Source organism: Cydia splendana, chromosome 16 (genome assembly GCF_910591565.1).
Source record: "Cydia splendana chromosome 16, ilCydSple1.2, whole genome shotgun sequence".
NCBI classification, from domain to species: Eukaryota; Metazoa; Arthropoda; class Insecta; order Lepidoptera; family Tortricidae; genus Cydia; species Cydia splendana.
Window position 1 is genome coordinate 9,417,600 of NC_085975.1, and position 18,414 is coordinate 9,436,013.

Below are 18,414 nucleotides of genomic sequence, written 5' to 3' on the forward strand. Positions count from 1 at the left end.
TAATTAAATATGTTATAGACAAACTTTCAATCTTTAGTTCTATATTCAACACTTTGCACTTAAAAATGACGGCCAAGAGCATGTCAGGCCATGCTCAGTGTAGGGTTTCGTAGTTATTATTCTGTAAAAATAGACCAAATGGGGGATTAGTAAGTATTGATATTTACCAAAGACATATGTAACTCCGTATAAGATGAATAAAGTCTAAGAAAAAAACGTGCCTCGGAAATCAAGAAAAAGTCATTCTCGGATAGGTGGCGCACACACCTTTGGCCTATGGTCGGCTAGATGGCGTTGACGACACCATTTTATATTTAACAATTTTAACACATAGGTATCAGTGAATGAACATGGGTCAAATTGATATAAAAATAATAAAATCATTTATCCATATAACTACCTATATACATTTTTTCGATAGTTTTATACGTTTTCATTTTGAGTTTTAGTCGTGTGTCGATAGATGGCAGTAAATTTACTGTGACTACAAAATTTACTATGACAGGACCCCTCTATACTATCTATTCTCTTTGTACTTACTAATAGCCCCCGTTTGGCCTATGTACAGAAGTACATTACAAGTTACAAGCATAAGGGAAGTACCTTTGCAGCGCTTTGTACGTCTTTTTACTAAGACGATTTTTTGCTATAACTTAAAAACTACAGGATCGATCATGTTCGCTTTAGTTTTCATTGAAAGTATTTATTAAGCTTATGTTTCATATTTATTCATATTTGTTGGACCCATGGTTCAAAAGTTAGAGAGGGGGGGACACATATTTTTTTTTCGAGTTTTTGAACACGGATTAAATTAATTACCAATAACATATGTTTTTACATACCAATAAAGGTTAAACACGTAAACCTAACACTTAAGTATTATTTTGTACCTGGCAATGTTTAATGCAAAAAAATGATCTGTATCTTTATCCGACGAAACAGGAATCCAGCGAATCGGGAACTAGCAATTATTTTTTTAGTGGATATCACAGAGTGTGATCACATCACGTGGCGTCGCATAACATCGCTGTCGTCCCTCAACTGGGACAACGGGTAAAGCAAATTGTGTGACTGGAATTAACGTCGTTTTATGTGCCTAAATTTGACTGCGGTATTACAAAATGCCGCCAAATTGCTTCATTTACGGTCAATAAAATAGATGCCTCACTCTGTTCGTGTTTTTATGATCTTATACAGGTAACTGACGCGTTAAATGTTACTTGACGTCATTTGGTGTTACCGGGAATTTTGCTACGCTTGCCAATTTGCATGGGTAAACGTTTTGAATATTAAATGCTGAATAAAATGTTGCTGTGGGTTCTGAAATAAGAGTAACTGTAAGTATTTAACAATAAAACAGTACATAGTGAATAAACCAGATACTATTTTTACTTCAACCATTTTCCAGGAGTGATTTTAAAATAAATACGCAACTGGAGAGTGCGACACAATGGATCGTGTTATTTTTGCTAGAGCTGTACCTGCCATTTTTACTTCAAGTTATCTATTTAAATTTAAAGATGGTTTATTTTTCAAGTCGGCATATTACAATGCGCTTATGAATGGCAAATAAAGCTACACCGGCTCTAGCTCTCCTACACCTTTGTCCGAGAAGATTCTAGTCCCCCCTGAATTTGAGGAGGGTGTTCCAATATTATCGGGTATGGGACTGGCAAGAGACTCGGCGGGACACATCTTTTCAAAACATTAGACCTTACAATTAACAGGCATCAATTTAATAAATACAATTTACGTAATTTACCTGAACTGTGTCACCTAAGTAGTATAGTAGTTTAAATTCCATTATTTTTGATTTCGTTCTGACTTTCTGACATCGAGTTTTGTTTTTATGTTTATATAGGAGTCAGAGGAGACTATAGTCTCCCGACATTATACAATGATTTAGTTATACCTGGGCGTTCCTCAGAGATGACCTTCGGTGCTTGACTCCGGTGCCAAATTTTTTTTTTTAACTTATTTGATATGCGACTTTATTTCCTAAAATCTATCCTTAATATAAAAAATATTGGTAGTGGAGGCCTCCATTAGAACCTTATAATTTTTAAGATATTTGAGATTTAAAAAACACCGAAATCATGTGCAGGCACTGAAATCAATTGGCGTCACCGAATTCAATAATGCATACACAAAAATCACATTTCAATTTTATATCTCAATCATATTACATTTTAATCATATTTTTCATTCTTATTTGATTATAAGCGATGTAACAAGGCTAATGATCTCGAAAGCTTACATAAATTTAATAGATATCTAAATATATATATATATCTTGGGTCTACCAAGATTTTAAAATAACCTAATTACGGTTTGTAAAACAACATCTCTAGAAGTCCTCATATAATAGGGTGATGGGTATTGTATGGCCCTAGGAACGAGTTTCAGACATGTCGACCACAAAGTCGCACATATTAGTGCCATAAAGGAGAAGATGTTTGTTTCGCACAATCTGACCGCACACGCATCAAAAACAAACTTATGTTACCTACACCCGATAAACAAGAAACTTTTGAGGGGTGTTCAATGCTCAATAAATATTTAATGCACTTATAAAGCAATGTGATGCAATACGGAAAACAAGTATTTTTGAATAAAAGAGTTTTAAAGCGTGAACTCCATCAATTTAAAACTATTTGAAGTGGTCGACTAATTAAATGCTTGAAGATCTAATTATCTGTTAATTATTTGAGGGTGCTGGAGATCTCCAGCACCCTCAAACACTTGAGGTAATCTGTAACTCCTATATTTAGACATAAAGAAATAAAATAAGAAATTGAGGATTATTAAAACATTTGCTATGTTTAATTTGTGTCTATGGCTATCCTTTAGAAATATCGATCAGTAAGGTACGCTCAGTGCCTTTGAAGCGATCTCGACATTAGAAGGCCACTTTATTTTTAATCCCTTGTTCTGAACATCCTGTCCCTTGGGTGCACCTTGCATAGTACTTACATACACAAGTTATTGTAAAAGAAGTGGGATCTAATTGACTGCATTCATTTAACATGGCTGACACGTTTAAAGGTATCGAGGTGTAGGGCCTCAGGTGATACAGAGGACAATTAACATTATTTACTTCATTGGTTTGAAGATAATATCAAGACAGAGAAAGAAACATTGGGTGTACAAGTTTCAAACACACGTCTGGTTTAAAAAACTACTCATAGTAAACTAGTGATTTTTTGTACCTATTATGACTTAATTTACTCACAAACATAATTTTACGTTTATACAACGTATCTTGCACTTTTTAGGTGTGATAAATTAGTACAACAAACTAGTTTACAAAGCAGGCTTTGAATTCAGTGATCACTTTTTTGATATCGGTGGTCAAAAAATCCACTGAATCCAAGGAAATCAACACCAGCGATGTCAAAATTAATCGCTTTTTAGCAATTACAGAAATAGCATATGAGCGATACAGAGGAGATGTAATAATGATGGATTTACGTACTTTCGAGGATTTCTTAATCACTTGCATAACGATAAATGCACTAAAATTTTCGGAGTAAATTGCAACACCGATCTCAAAAAAACATAGAACCAAACCCACCGAAGGACTGTGAAACCTTTAAAAATCACTTTATTATACTGTGACTGTACCTCTACTCTATTCAACGGTTAAGGCACAACTAAAGCATACTATGTTTGTGACACTGAGTTCCTGGTTTACAACTTTGAAGGAGTACCGACATGTTTTGCAAATTACACCGAAATCAGGCACTAGCCCGGGACACATCGTAAATTTGGTTTTATTCAATGAGTTGAGCAAACACATTATTGTGATATAAAGAATATGATAAGTTAATTAATACCTTATGCGTGAATACCTATAATAACTCCGATCTAATGCCCCATCTTGAGTAATAATTTTTTGTTTCATAAAATCTGGGTGCGAGACACTCCCACCGAACATCATTTTTGGCATTTGAATTTTTTTTCTTGAATTCAGATTTATTGAACAGTAAATTCAATCATTTATTGGCCCGGACACATAAAAATGGCCCCTCTGAGAAATGCCCACCTAATAAAGCATAAAATACCTATCTGACTCTTATATAAACATAAAAAGAAAACTCGATGTCAGAAAGTCAGAACGAATTCAAAAATAATGGAATTTAAAAAAACGCGACATGATCCACTTTTAAGGTTCGCTCCTCGCCCGTAAAACTTGAATGACGAATCGATGCAATTTATGTAATTTGCCAACCGTCAATTATACCCAAGTGGAAAGGGTGAGATATGCGTTAATAAATTGGTCTCCAGCCGTTAATATGTAGCAAGTTTGATGATAGATATTTATTGCATACCGGGTAAAGTTTCAGTGACAGACATTAGGAGTAGGTTACAGGCATTCCTCCTGGTGCTGCGGTTGCTAGGGGTGTATTGTGTTGCGAGGTAAGTACGCGAGCGAAGCCCACATATAGGTTGATGTGGTGGTAATAACAAACAACGTACGTTTTGGTCCATAAACCATACTAAATTTATAGTCGGGAATAAAAAAAGTGAGGCCGTGACAAAGACAAACAATAATAACCCTTTCTCTGCTACTTCTACCCTCGTAAGTCCCCGCGTACTTGTACAAGTACAAATTAAATTCGAGTTTAGAACTCTTATAGAAATAAAAGAAAGTTCCATATTCAAAAGCGCAAAAATTGACTTGGGTCTTACGAGGCTACTATAAGACTATCCCTTTTGGTTATTTCCCCCCACCGCTTCAAACTAGATTCATGACAGCACATGACGAACGAGTTAAAAAGCTCCGCTCCCACCTCACCGTACCCTGATCGTTTAATAGTGTAGTAAATAAAGGTAGTGGACCCCGCAGTAATTCCTCAGCCAGAAAAAACTTTACGTGATAAAGTATCAATGAATAAAAAGTATTATATAAATATCCAAAGAATAATAATAATAGTATTTAAGTAAATACCTAAAGTCTTAAATCGTTGATATCTTTTTACGGAAAAATGCTCCGTTCAAACTTTCGTCTTCACCGGACATATTCATGTAACGTATTGCAACAATATATGAAATATCAAAAAAAAAATATCCCAGCAGAAATACCAATAACTTTTTGGTAAAAAAATTTTGGACGGAGGAATTACTCGGGTAAATATATAAACGGATTTTTATTTTTACGTATAAATACCTAATTTAGGAGTGTTTTAGGGTTCCGTACCTCAAAAGGAAAAAACGGAACCCTTATAGGATCAGTCGTGCGTCTGTCTGTCTGTTTGTCACAGCCTATTTTCTCGGAAACTACTGGACCAATTAAATTGAAATTTGGTACACATATGTAAATTAGTAACCCAAAGATAAACATATTTTTTTTTATAATTTTAAAATACATAGGTTCGAAATTATTTAAGAAAATACAAATAGCCGAAAATGACCATTCTCCCCTGTATCTCCGAAACTACTGGGTCTAAAATTATGAAAAAAATACACAAAATAGTTCTTTACCTATAGATGACAGTACAGACAGTCAACCGTGAGTCGGAATTATGTATGGAACCCTAGAAACGCGAGTCAGACTCGCACTTGACGGGTTTTTTTTTTTTGGATATTTACCTATATGTTAGTTTCGGCTCATACTATACAATAACCAAGCAAATTTCATCGACTGAGAAATTAATGCATGGGTCTCCATACAACAACTTGCTTCGTTTCCTACAGTAATATATAATTGAAAAGAGCTCTCTATATGAATCTAGTATAACTTTACTCACTTTCCTGTGCACTAAAGCTGCAGCAAAACGTACCAGTATAATTGCTCTTGATTCCATATCACGAATCAAAGGACCCAATCCTTTCCTCCAATCCTCACAAAGTCAATAAATGAAATGCAAAGTGCGTAACTCCTATAAATACTCAAACCATTTAGATCAAAATAGGTAATATGATATACTTTAATTCAAACAGCGAATAAGTAGGTATAAATGTTGTATAAAAACTTATAAACTAAAAGTATCCTAAATTAATAAAAATAAAACATCCCTAAACCTAAACTACGATAAAAAATCATCCCTCGGCAAGGTGCCGTAGACGCTGGATATGATATTTTCATAAAATATTAACTCGGATAGAATTTGTTAGGAAAATGTTACATGGAGTACGGCATAGTAATTTAAATTTGTAGGTACATAATAATAAAAGTAATATCGAATAAACTCAAACGTAGGAGCATAGCCTGTGGTTAATACACATCAAATTGTACAAACATATTTTCTATAATGTTAACCATGGCCATGATTGTATGAAGAGGTGGTTGTCCTCTCCCTTCTTAATATCGCCAATACAACGTCATGGCGTTGCGTCATGTGCTCTGGCGTAGGATTCAAAGGTTGCCCAAAATTAATTGAACCTATCAATAGCCTATAGTGTAAATGTTTGCTTAGTCAAATGTAGGCACATTTGTCTCAGCGTCGAGTTGCGGTTCGTACTTGATTGCAGTGGCAACACTAGGATATTCGGATTCAGACTGCAACAGCGTTAAGCCCCCTCCAGACTATGCGCGTGAATCGCAAGCGAAGCCGCGAACGCGAGTGTGGAGTCGATTTTCGCAGACAGCGAAAGGGGGCTTTAGAGTCAGACTAAAATAACTCTTTTGATAGCACAGACTGTGCAAATTATTTTAAACGTCAAACTTCTATGAAATTTTGATTTGCCTGCACATGTTGGTTGGTTGATAGAATTGACTTTAAAGCCGACCACTGACTAACAGGCCGCCGGACGATATCGGCCTGTCAGTTAGAACAAAAATTTGACAGTTCCGAACAACTGACCGGCCGATATCGTCCGGCGGACTGTTAGTCAGTGGTCGGCTTTAAGCTATCATTCTTAATGATATGAGCGTTTCTTTTATTTTTTGCCATTTTTATTATTGTGACCTTTTTTGCCACTTTTGTGTTATTTCTAGTCAGGATCGCGAGCCCTTTTTATCCTTATAGGAGAAATAAAGTGTCCTAAAATTTCCATACATTTTTCAAACTTTCCTTTTTGTTACCGCCATACAAAGTACCTATATGGGGAAATGGTAACACAATAGGAAAAAACTCTGGGACATCTTTTTATCCCATCAGGATCGAAAGAGCTCGTGATTCTGAATAGAAATAACACAAAAGTGGCAAAAAAGGTCACAATATATATATATTTAATGTCATAATCAAATAATCGAATCAAGTGAGATCGGCGAGCCAATTCCATTTTTGCTTCCACACCACACAATTTTTACAATTTTATCAGTGCAATCAGTCAACAAGGACAGTTTATGGCGAGGTGTTGGGAACTAGAGACTCTACGTATCCATATCCATAGGTAGATGAGAGACGGGTCTCTCTGCCTGCGTTCTATCTTAGATGGCCGTCCAGCGGCGGTATCGTGGTCGCATTTTTATCACTTGTCATGTCATGCGTCACTTCCGCACTTAGGTACATATATGTTAGAACGTGAGAGAAATGATGATTCATGATAAAAAAATCTACCATCTTAGCCCTACTGTGTTTGGAGGGTAAAACATAAGTGTCGAGCTAGCTACCTAAATGTTTAAAGTCTAGTAACACCTCTCTATCCTCAGCCCTCTACAACGGTCCGAAGTTGCCCTATCTAGTGAGGGTAATTCCAACACCGTATATGTATAGATACGGGAAACACAAACTTATTTGAGTATGTATATACCTACCTGATTATATTGTTGACTGATTATAGGTTTTTAATTGAATTACGCACTTCAAGTTCACCAAACTTGATGTAAAATCATCAGAAATTACACGCTAATTCGGTTTGGGCACAAATATTTACATTAAACAAGATGGCAAATTGTTGTAGCAAATAAACTATGTACATATTTTAATCTAAAATAGGCTGCCATTTTTAAGGTTCGTTCACCTGGAGGCTACCAACTAATTAATTGTAATTCCCCTCTAGTACACAGTGAATAATTTCATCTTTGTTAACTTAAGTCACGTCACGCCAATAAACCAATTTTATACTTATTTTTGGTATTACATATATTTTAGAGTACTTATACATAAATAGCGACAATATCGATTTGACGATATTTTTTTAAGATGGGAGTAAAATTAATCCACTGTCGATTATGATATGTAGATAGATACCTGAAGTGTATTATTACACTAGGTATAATTTAAGCATTTAACACAAACACATATACAGTATTAAAAATGTCGGGGAAATACTTTAAGCATCGCTGAAAAAAATCTTTTATTTTTTCAAAGAAGCTAAACCGAAATTTCTGCAATAACCCGATTTCCAAATATAGGTAGGTACCTATATTTGGAAATCGTACGTACGCAACAACCGGTTGAAACTGCTTTATTTTAGGTGATGCAATAGTTACCTAGACTTTCTTAAAACTCCTAGCTATGAAGTATTCTATGCATACAATAGGTATAAAAAACTTAAAAACGAATACCTCCGCGTTTCCTAAATAAAATACTTATTAGGTTTTTCAAAATGCTGCGCTCCTAGAGAAACTTAAAAATACAACAAATACCTTAAAGCACCTAAAAATATTTAAGTCCGATTACTGCACACGTTTTGCATGAACTTCAAGAGAATTTTAAGCGATGCAGTTTAAACAGTAGGTATTTTGATTTAGTTCTAGTGCTACGGTGTAAGACCGACTTTTCATTAATAAAATGAATTACTATAAGAACTATATAAAGATCTGGCAGATATACAGGCAATAGTGTGAAATTTTTTATCTTGTTTCAGGCACATGATGCGGCCTTACACAAAACATCGAAGACATTAATTAATCGAAAATAAAACAAGTACATTTAGTAAAATATTTTGATAACAACAAGATCACAATCATGTCGAACAAAACGCAAATCGTTTTGGAGAAGATTTTCCAAGATATACTAGCAGCGTCGGGAGATTCCACAGAAACCATCAACCAATCGCAGATCATTTCGGTGCTTCGGAAGCAAGCGGGGAACGAAGACTTGGAGTCGCTGATGTTCAAGGTGATGAGGGATGCCCAGAGTCGTCTCAACCTGAGCCTGAAGCCGGAAACCTGCGGGTACTGTGCAGGGGGCTTTAGAGAAGTCATTGAGGCGTACAATGGCATTCACGGATACGTCAGTTTACTGGTAAGTTCTCTGGTGTAGGAATACGATTTCATAAGAGTGTAGGTAAATAATTACATATTGCAGAAAACGTTAACCGTCACTGCTAAGTTACGGCCGGCAAGCGCCGACGACGACGTAGCCGTCGTAGCCAGTACAAATGTAGTGCATAATTATTTTCCATTGTTTTTTCACTGAAACGTACGTGAACATGTCTGGCTATTACAGTCAGTCTCGGCACAAAAAGTGCTCAGGTTGACCGAACTAGCATGACAAATACGAACATTTCCAAGGAAATACGATGGAAAACAATGCACTACATCTAGCATGGTTTGCTTAGTACCTATGTGGCGAGAATATTATGTTATGTTGAGGCGTAATGACAACGTGGCGTGATTCGCGCTGAATTAATTCAATAAAAATGAGTGTACTTACACTAAGTAAGTACTTGCGGAACATGCGGATAAAAAATCGATAAAAATTACCATTTCGTTTATAGGACCTAAAAGTCGTGCTGAAGTTGTTACCATACGAAAAACTATAGAAATACTACAAACGGTAATTTCTACAATAGGTACAGGACCTAACAGTTGTGATCCGATAACAACACTATGAGCACTTGGCGTGTGACCAAACAAATACAAATTTTCGATAATTCGATGGTTCATTTTATATAATGAATAACACGAATAACAAAATTTAAAATTCCAAAATAATTTAGAACCAAGTTGTTTGTCTGTTTGTCACATGCGAATTAATGTTCCATTCATCTCCAGTACTGTTTGCTTGATTGCAATTTTAGGTAGTAAAGGGAAGGTATATGATTAACCAGAATTTGTTCTTGGATAGATTTTAATTCACTAGATGGCGCCATTTTAATTTTTGTTGTACGGCTTTTTAACTAAATTGTTTTCATTTTATTAGTTAGGTTATAATGACAAAAGTGATTCCTACCCCTTATTAGGAACCGAAAACGTTTATAGTTATCTATAATTATAGTTTAATGTATAGTATAGTTTACAGTTTGTCAAAATAAGAGTACTAAAACAAAAAATTATGTGACAAAACAAAAATCATAAATGGCAATTTCATTTTATACCAATCGTTGGCTTTCATGTAATTAATTATATCAAACATTACACAGCTTACAGCCATAAATGTTGTACTTATCTAAATGTAGGTATGTTCATATTTCAGAGGAAATGTTTAAAGGGCCTATATGTTCTCACATTAAAGCAGCTTAAATTATATCCATATGTATCTAATTTATTTACGTCACGTCACGTTCCGTTTACTTTGATGTGAAAACATAGTAATTACATCCCACACCTTAAATTTTGTAACCGGAAAGGGTGGAAATAATGATAATATTGTCATAATAATAATTACAAACATTCCAAAATGTATGCATCCTAAGGCTGATTATGAATGTGTGACATTAAATAAATTTACGGTTTAGACTCACTTGTTTTTAGTCACTCGCGCGATATGTTTCGGAGAGCCTAGGTCTCCTTTCTCAAGCACTAACAGTGCGAGCAGCGTTCACGACGGTCGTGTTTCGGGTCAAAAAAAGAAATATTGTCTTAAAATTATTGAATGTTAGTAGGTATCACAACAGTTTAAATTCGATGAATCTAATATTTACTTCTAATACTTAATGCTGAATAAGCTATATATTTCGAGTCTGATTCTGATTTGATGACAATTTTTGTTTTGATCTTATTTTCATACGAGATTGAAGAGCGCTCACGCTAATCGGTGCATGCGGAATGAAGTGAAAGTCATGCGTGAGATACACGCCAATCAACAAGACGATCATCAAGGTCTTATCAAAACCAATGCAAAACCATAAAACAAGTAGAATCGAACCCTTTGTATGGTAATATTTCATGACTTGGCTAACAAGTTGGCAGTATATGCTTGAGCTTTACGCATTTCATTGAAGTAGCTGCCATACAAGGCAAAATTATTTCTAAAGTCTCTGTTTTAGAATGCCCTAAAACTGTTTCACTGATTAAAATGAAGTTTCGCACTAAAGGCCCCTACGAACCTTTACGGTAGGTATGTCAGCCCAACAGAGTGAGATGGAGCGATATTATTGTAGGTCTATTTTATTTTGTTTATCAACTTCCTCGCGGCAACAAGAAAAAAAAACATTGTTAAAAATTGTGTGATATACGGAACCCTTATTCCGCGAGCCCGAATCGCACATGACCGGTTTTTACGATTTTTAGTTATAATATATCCAATAAAATCATGACTACCTTTCGTAAATTTATGATTACCTATATCGCTGGCAATTTCTTATTTCCCATTAGGCCGTAGTATTCAGTTCATGTTTAATTACACAAACGGGTCTACCGCGATATACTTTCATCGTTTACCTTAAATTCCGACGTTTCAGCTGAGTTGCACCAGCTTTGGTCACGGAAAGACTCAACTCAAACAACTGCAACTCAGTTGAAACGTCGGAATTTAAGGTAATAAAAATAATGAAAGTATATCGCGGTAGACCCGTTTGTGTAATTAAATAGGTATGTGTACAAAACGCGAGAGTTTAAAGTGTTAGATCCCGCTCTTGGTTGCGCTTGCGAGTTACACAAAAGGCCTATATACCTATAATTTGAATGCCACCAAACGTCATTTGCTCTCAATTGCTATTATTAATTAACATGTCTTTAAAATATATGTATTAAAATATATTTCATTAAATAATTGATCATTGCACAATATAGCGATACTGATATATTAATTATTAAATTCTTTTTTTACATTGTAGCTAGTATGTTTGTAGTTTTTTAACCGCTCATACAGTTTTAAAATATATAAATTTACAGTAATATAATACATATATGCCACCGCTTTAAGTCCGCTGCCAGGTGGCTTGGGTTCGACGACGGCGCCACCCTTCCGTATATATGGATTGAAACTCCTTTTCTACCCTAAAATTTTCAATTTGTATCTTTACTTTGTTTTGAAATATACCTTTATAAAATATACCTATTTATCTAAAATAGCGCGGTGTTTGTGGCGCGGACATTGAAATGGTCTGACTGACAGATTTGTTTATGCCGTGCCATTTGCGTAATCTCCGGTTCGATTTTCTTTTTTTATCGCAAACGGAGAGACAGATTTATTTGGTTTGATAAAATTTATAATCTAAAGAATGTTTACTCAAGGGTTATGTCAAAAGAGTGTTTATTATAAATGGCCGATATTCATTTTGAACAAACGGAACACTTGGGTGTAAATAGTAATATGACTAATTGTAAAAAACACAAATTAAAATATTTTCATAGAGAGTAGGTACCTAATTAAATTTGTTCTTAGAGAACATCTCTACATAGTTATCTTATGTTACTGTTCTATTTATCTTGACTTCCTACTACATGGAAAGACCGGGAATCTCAAGTAATGAAGTAAGAACTTAAGTAGTATATTTGTATGAGCGAACTTTATAAAGCGTCTTAGTTGAAGGTACACACGGAAATTAATTTTCTCATGTATATCAAGAATAGGTGCCTGTGTAAACTACCAATGTTTATTGTCAATTAAGACTTTATGTTTGTGCACTTATGGTACTAACTAGCTGTTGCCCGCGACTTCGTCCGCGTGGAATCTTATCTTTAATTTTTAAATCTTAAATCACACAGATCAAATACATAATTAATAATTAGGTATTACATAATTAGCTGAGCAGTAGTTAGCGGTCTAAATAACTCATTGTTTGGGCGACGCTTTGATGAAAAGTTTAACTTTTAGCTGGGGATTTCCGGTAGACTTAAACTTAGTTGACGTTGTCTATGTTTAAGGAAAACATATACGTATTTAATATGTAAATAGTTTAATGTATAGTGAAACATCCATGGAAATAAGGTCAAAGAGACGCAACATATTTTTGATAGAAGTAAGTTATATTTAATGTAAAAGGTAAGAGCATAAGGAAGACAGAAAAATAAGAGTGGAGGTACGATTTAAGCTCTAGAAATATCAAATTTTTTATTATTATTGTCACCGTAGAACTTCGGTATATACTACGTTTACAGTTTCACCCTGAGGTGCTAAAATAACCAGATTTTTAGCAGAACTGACCCTGGAACAGGCTACATAAAATTGACCGTGTGAAAAGCAATCCTCCCTCAAGTCGATGCCTGCTAACTTTAATGTCTGGCCTTGAGATTTATTTATAGTCATAGCAAAACAAAGCTTTAAAGGAAACTGTATTCTTTTAAACTGAAATGGATAGTCTGATGGTATAAGTGGAATGCGTGGAATGAATACCGACTCCCCTTTAGCTGATCCTGTGAGCACAGTAGCCTCTATAACATTTCTGTGCAGGCTAAGAATTCGTAATCTTGTGCCATTACACAGCTTAGGCGGGTTTAGATTTCTTAGCAAGATCACGGGTGCTCCCACTTTTAAATGAAGGATATGTTCGGGGAGACCGGAAGGATTCAAAGAATTTAAAAATTCCACCGGATAGTGCACAGCCTCTTCCACTTCGATCACTGTGTCCACAGATTTATATTGCATTTCTACAGCTTCAAATGATGTAATTAGGATTTGGTTTATTTCTCCAGCTGAGTTATTTTTAGGGGTCAAAATTGCACGCTCACATAACCAGTCTATTGTTTTTTCTTTTATATTTTGAATCTCAGGATATATTTTAGATATTAACTCTGATAAGTTTGAAACAACGGTAGCTAAATGAGAAGGTATGTTCAGTTTTCCTTCATTTGTCGGGAAATTTCCACTGCCAATTTGAAGCAGTGTATCAGAAAACTGACCTGCCGACATATCGCCGTATAAATGCACCCTCATATTTTTTGTCAAGCATAGTTTTTGTACATTTGGCCATAAATACGAAGACTTTATGCAAGCTTTGACTTCGTCAGCTCGTGTACCTCTTGGAATTACCGGTAAAGTCTGCCGGAAGTCCCCCGCCAAAAGAACAGTCACGCCGCCCATCAAAGCATCGCTACCCCTTATATCTTTAAGGGTGAGACTAAGAGCCTCTACGCCAGCTTTGTGAGCCATAGAGCTCTCATCCCAAACAATTAGTTTACATTGACGCAGTAATTGAGCCAAATTACTTTGTTTTGCTATATTACATGTTGCTGTTTCTAAGTGCGCTAAATTAAAGGGAAGTTTAAAAGCTGAATGTGCGGTTTTGCCACCTTCTAGCAAGGTAGCAGCAATACCTGACGATGCAACAGCCAAGGCCACGCCGCAATCTTTTCTTACTTTAGCCAGTAAAAGATTTATAAGAAAAGTTTTACCGGTGCCCCCAGGTGCATCTAAGAAAAATACTTGACCGCTGCCTGCTTCTATACTTTCTATTAGTTTTGTATATACTTCAGATTGCTCTGAGTTTAATAAGATCTCATTTTCAGACACCATTTCAGCTAAAACATTCGTATTATAATTTATTTCTCGAAGGTATTCTCTATTATTTAATATATTTTCATCAGTGGTTTGTGGTAGAGGCAAACCATACTGTTGTAGGGTTTGACCCCCCAGAGAAAGTACAGTATCCTCAATGCAATGTAAACATTTATTGTAAATTTCAAATATAACGTTATCTATATTGAATTCTTCAATATCTAACTCGGTTTGGTGACGAATATCTTCGGACAGATTATCTTTGTATTTTTCCCAAAGACTTAAGGGATCAGATAAATTACAGAAGATTAACATTACTGCGAAGAGGTCCCGTAATCGAACCGGAGAGTCACTGAGAGCGGCTTCCTCCAAAGTTGCATCCCAGTGACTTTCATCTTCTAATAAGCCTAAGGCTTTACATGTTGCTTGATAGGTAGGATAAACAATGCCACTAACAGTTTTCAGTTCCGAGTAAGATGTAGGACCACGAATTTCATGCAAAAGCAGTCTCAGGTAATAACACTCAGAGTTGTTAGGGTGGACAGTATACACTCTGCCTAAAGCAGTACCTTTTTTAATTCCAGGCCAGTCAATGACATCACTTCCTTGCCGTCTTCTCTGAAATTGACCATTTTTATAAATATAGTATGTGGGAACTTCAACGTAAAGAAGAGTTTTTGCGAAATTATCATTTTGGCATAGCTTGAAAAATGCAGTAAGTGTAGTTTTGGGAGGGTCATTAATAACATTAGCTAAGCGATTGGTATCATTTGGATTGAAATAAATTCGCTGACCATTTTCTAAGTGCACAGCCAGCTGTTTCACTGCGGGAAATCGTTTGTGAACCGAAAATGCGAGAATACGCCAAACTGCTTCTGAACTGCTAATATAACGACCGCTTTCATATATTTTAGTTTCATCCTTTTCATTTTCAATTTCAAATGTAGCCTGGTCGCTGCCCTTAGTTACATATTTACAAACATATTTTATTGATTTTATTGAATTACAGCATTCTACGTTGACATGTCCTTGGAATATACGCGACAGTACAGGATTATATGGCACAACCCAGCGGTTATCAAGGGTCATACCTTTTATTTCAACAGTGAAACCTCCATTATCAGGATGTCTACGTCGATACTTTGGGTATCCATCTTCTCCTGTTTGCGTGTCATCAAGTAGGGGCCGAGGATATTTCTTGGTACAGCTACCTGCTTTCATGCACGGTGACTTATTATTTAAAATACCGCAAGGGCCGTGAATCATATTAGATTTTATTATATCATAAAGAAGAGGGTCTTTGGTCGGATCTGGTATCTCTGCGCTTATAACCCTGTCTATTTTATCTGGAGTGAGACTATCTCGAAGCCACAACAGTAAGTGAATATGAGGCAGACCGCGTTTCTGCCATTCCACAGAATATATATAGCACCGCATTTCCCCAAACAGCTCGCCCTGAGTTATTAATGTCAATAAAATCTTAACTTTTAGATGGAATACCCTAGCTATAATATCTTGTCGGTCATGGGGCTTCTGACCAGGTAGTAAGGCCTCTTCTATTTCTAACCAATGAGAATTACATGTGAACGTTATGAATAAATCAGGACGACCGTAACGGCGGACGTAAGTCATGGCATCCTGGGTTCTTTCATGCATGTATCTTGGAGAACCGTGAAATGTTGCCGGAAGCACAACCATTTGGCCAAGTTCCGTTGCATCACTGTCATGGCGCCCTATATGGTCGCGTAGATTTTTGTAATTATCCGCTCGGAGTTGCGCCTGGTTATTTCTAATAAAGTTCAACCGCTCTGTTTCTATTTTCGCGTACATATCGACCAAAAATTGACTCAAGAGGGCTCTATAATACAATAAATGATTATCTTCTGTCGACCTACTCATGAGGCGGTAAGCATAAAAGTTCATAGCAGAAACGGTACCCCTAATATTGAATTTGGTGACAGGATCAACCTGTGAAATATTAATTGCATAACCATCTTCGCCCCGACAAAACATTAACGGGTATTGTAAGGCATCATACGAACGGTGCACTTCGCTGATGCGTTGTAATTTGTCAGCGCGATTTTGGATTACAATATCGCGTTTCTCGAACTGCTGTCCTACTATAACTAATGCTACTTCGGGGGTAGTAGGTGCATTGTAACGACCACTGTGAGCACCGACTGGTTTTTTATCAGCGTGTATCACAACGGAAAAGTCATTGCCATCTAAGGGCACTTTATCAAGAGTTGTTTTTAAATCCTTTACGTAAGGATTACTAACATGCAACATTGACTGCAGTTGTTTGACTAAACCGAGCTTCACATCAGATATGTTATTACACCTTAAGCGTGCCTCTTTCTCATCCTCTCCGACAAAATAAATTTGTAAGAATTGAGGATTCTGGTTCGGCAAGGGATACAGACCCCCGATCAAATGGTACACTTGACCCTGTACTTTGAAAGTGGGCATAAATCCATCTTCTTTGACCTGTTTTGCCCCAAATGATGTCATCTGGAAACAACTATTATATTTTCTTATGCGTTCCATGAAATGAGCATGATCAGGATGCAAATCCATGATTAAACTGTATAAGGGCTCAGGAAGAGGCTCAAAAGAAGGCAGATGAACTTTTCCTTCACAGCAGCACATTCCAATTGACTCACCTTTCCATTTTAGGGCATTGCAATAAATGCATTTCAAAGATCTTTTGCCTACCGCTACAACTGCATCTTTTTCGTATGCGATAGTAGCATCATAAGCCAATCCTGAATTTTTTTTAGTTTTCCATTCACGTATTCTCCGTTCTTGCCGAATTCTAGGGTGCTGTGAATCGTGCAAAGCGGTGGATAACCTATGCGCTTCTGGATGTTTTTTTTGAAATTTAGAAACTGCCTCCCTATGCACTTCTGGGTTATTTGTTTGATAGGTTGTAACGGCTTCTCTATGTACTTCCGGGTTATTTTTTTGATAGGTTGTAACAGCCTTCCTATGTACTTCCGGGTTATTTTTTTGATAGGTTGTAACAGCCTTCCTATGTACTTCCGGGTTATTTTTTTGATAGGTTGTAACGGCCTTCCTATGTACTTCCGGGTTATCTTTTTGATAGGTTGTAACGGCTTTCCTATGCACTTTAGGGTTATTTTTTTGATATTTGGTAGCTGCATTCCTTACTTGTATATTTCGGGTTGAATCTAATACACGAACTCTACGTTTTTTTGACTGTTGAGAACACTGGGAATCAGGCATAGAAATTGTACCAGAAGTGTTTAAATTTAAACTATTAGGCTGTGTGAATGTTGGCGAATGTGTGGATATTTCCTGACTCAAAGTGGATGGGACAAATCGCATTTGAAAAGAGGCAAAATCATCCGGATTTGTGTATGTCGGTGACGAAATACTTTGTTCGGCGCATGGAATGTACACGTCAAAGTGACCATTCGACAAATTATCCGTAAAACGCAGTCTACCAATGGGGTGGCCTGTTTGTCCAGAACTTACGTACAACTCACCGTTTCGATACACTTCAAAATAGTGGTTATAAATCTCCGCCGCAGCAAATATTTCACACAAACCACCGTAAGTATTTGGACGGCTCATTTCAGTGTAATAAACCTCAGCGTTTATGTAATTATCACCATTTTCGTCGTGTGTCATGATGGAAAACTTATTCCAATTTTGCACAACGTGATCCACAATATCTTCTCGGATCTCTCTGGCCATTAATTGTGTGTTGTACAATAGGTAAGAAAGTCCCCTGAACAGGCACGCCCCATCTCCTATCATACGAACAACGGTGTGAGGTTTCATAACACCGCTTACATTTATTATTTCCGTGCATAAAATACTTTGTTCGTCGTATGGAATGTATACATCGAAGTGTCCACTCGACAAATTATCCGTAAAACGCAGTCTACCAACG

The 18,414-nt window shown here is 36.3% G+C and overlaps 1 protein-coding gene across 2 annotated transcripts in view; it reads left to right on the top strand.

Annotated features, from left to right (window-relative positions):
• The first annotated feature begins 8,849 nt into the window (after nucleotides 1-8,849).
• The window catches only part of LOC134798230 (G-protein coupled receptor dmsr-1-like), a 29,282-nt gene continuing 19,717 nt past the window's right edge, over nucleotides 8,850-18,414 (top strand). For both annotated transcript variants that reach the window (XM_063770603.1, XM_063770604.1), the window contains exon 1: nucleotides 8,850-9,137. In XM_063770603.1, coding sequence (XP_063626673.1) covers nucleotides 8,859-9,137 — 279 coding nt within the window. In that variant the 5' untranslated portion in view covers nucleotides 8,850-8,858. The remainder of the gene's footprint in view (nucleotides 9,138-18,414) is intronic.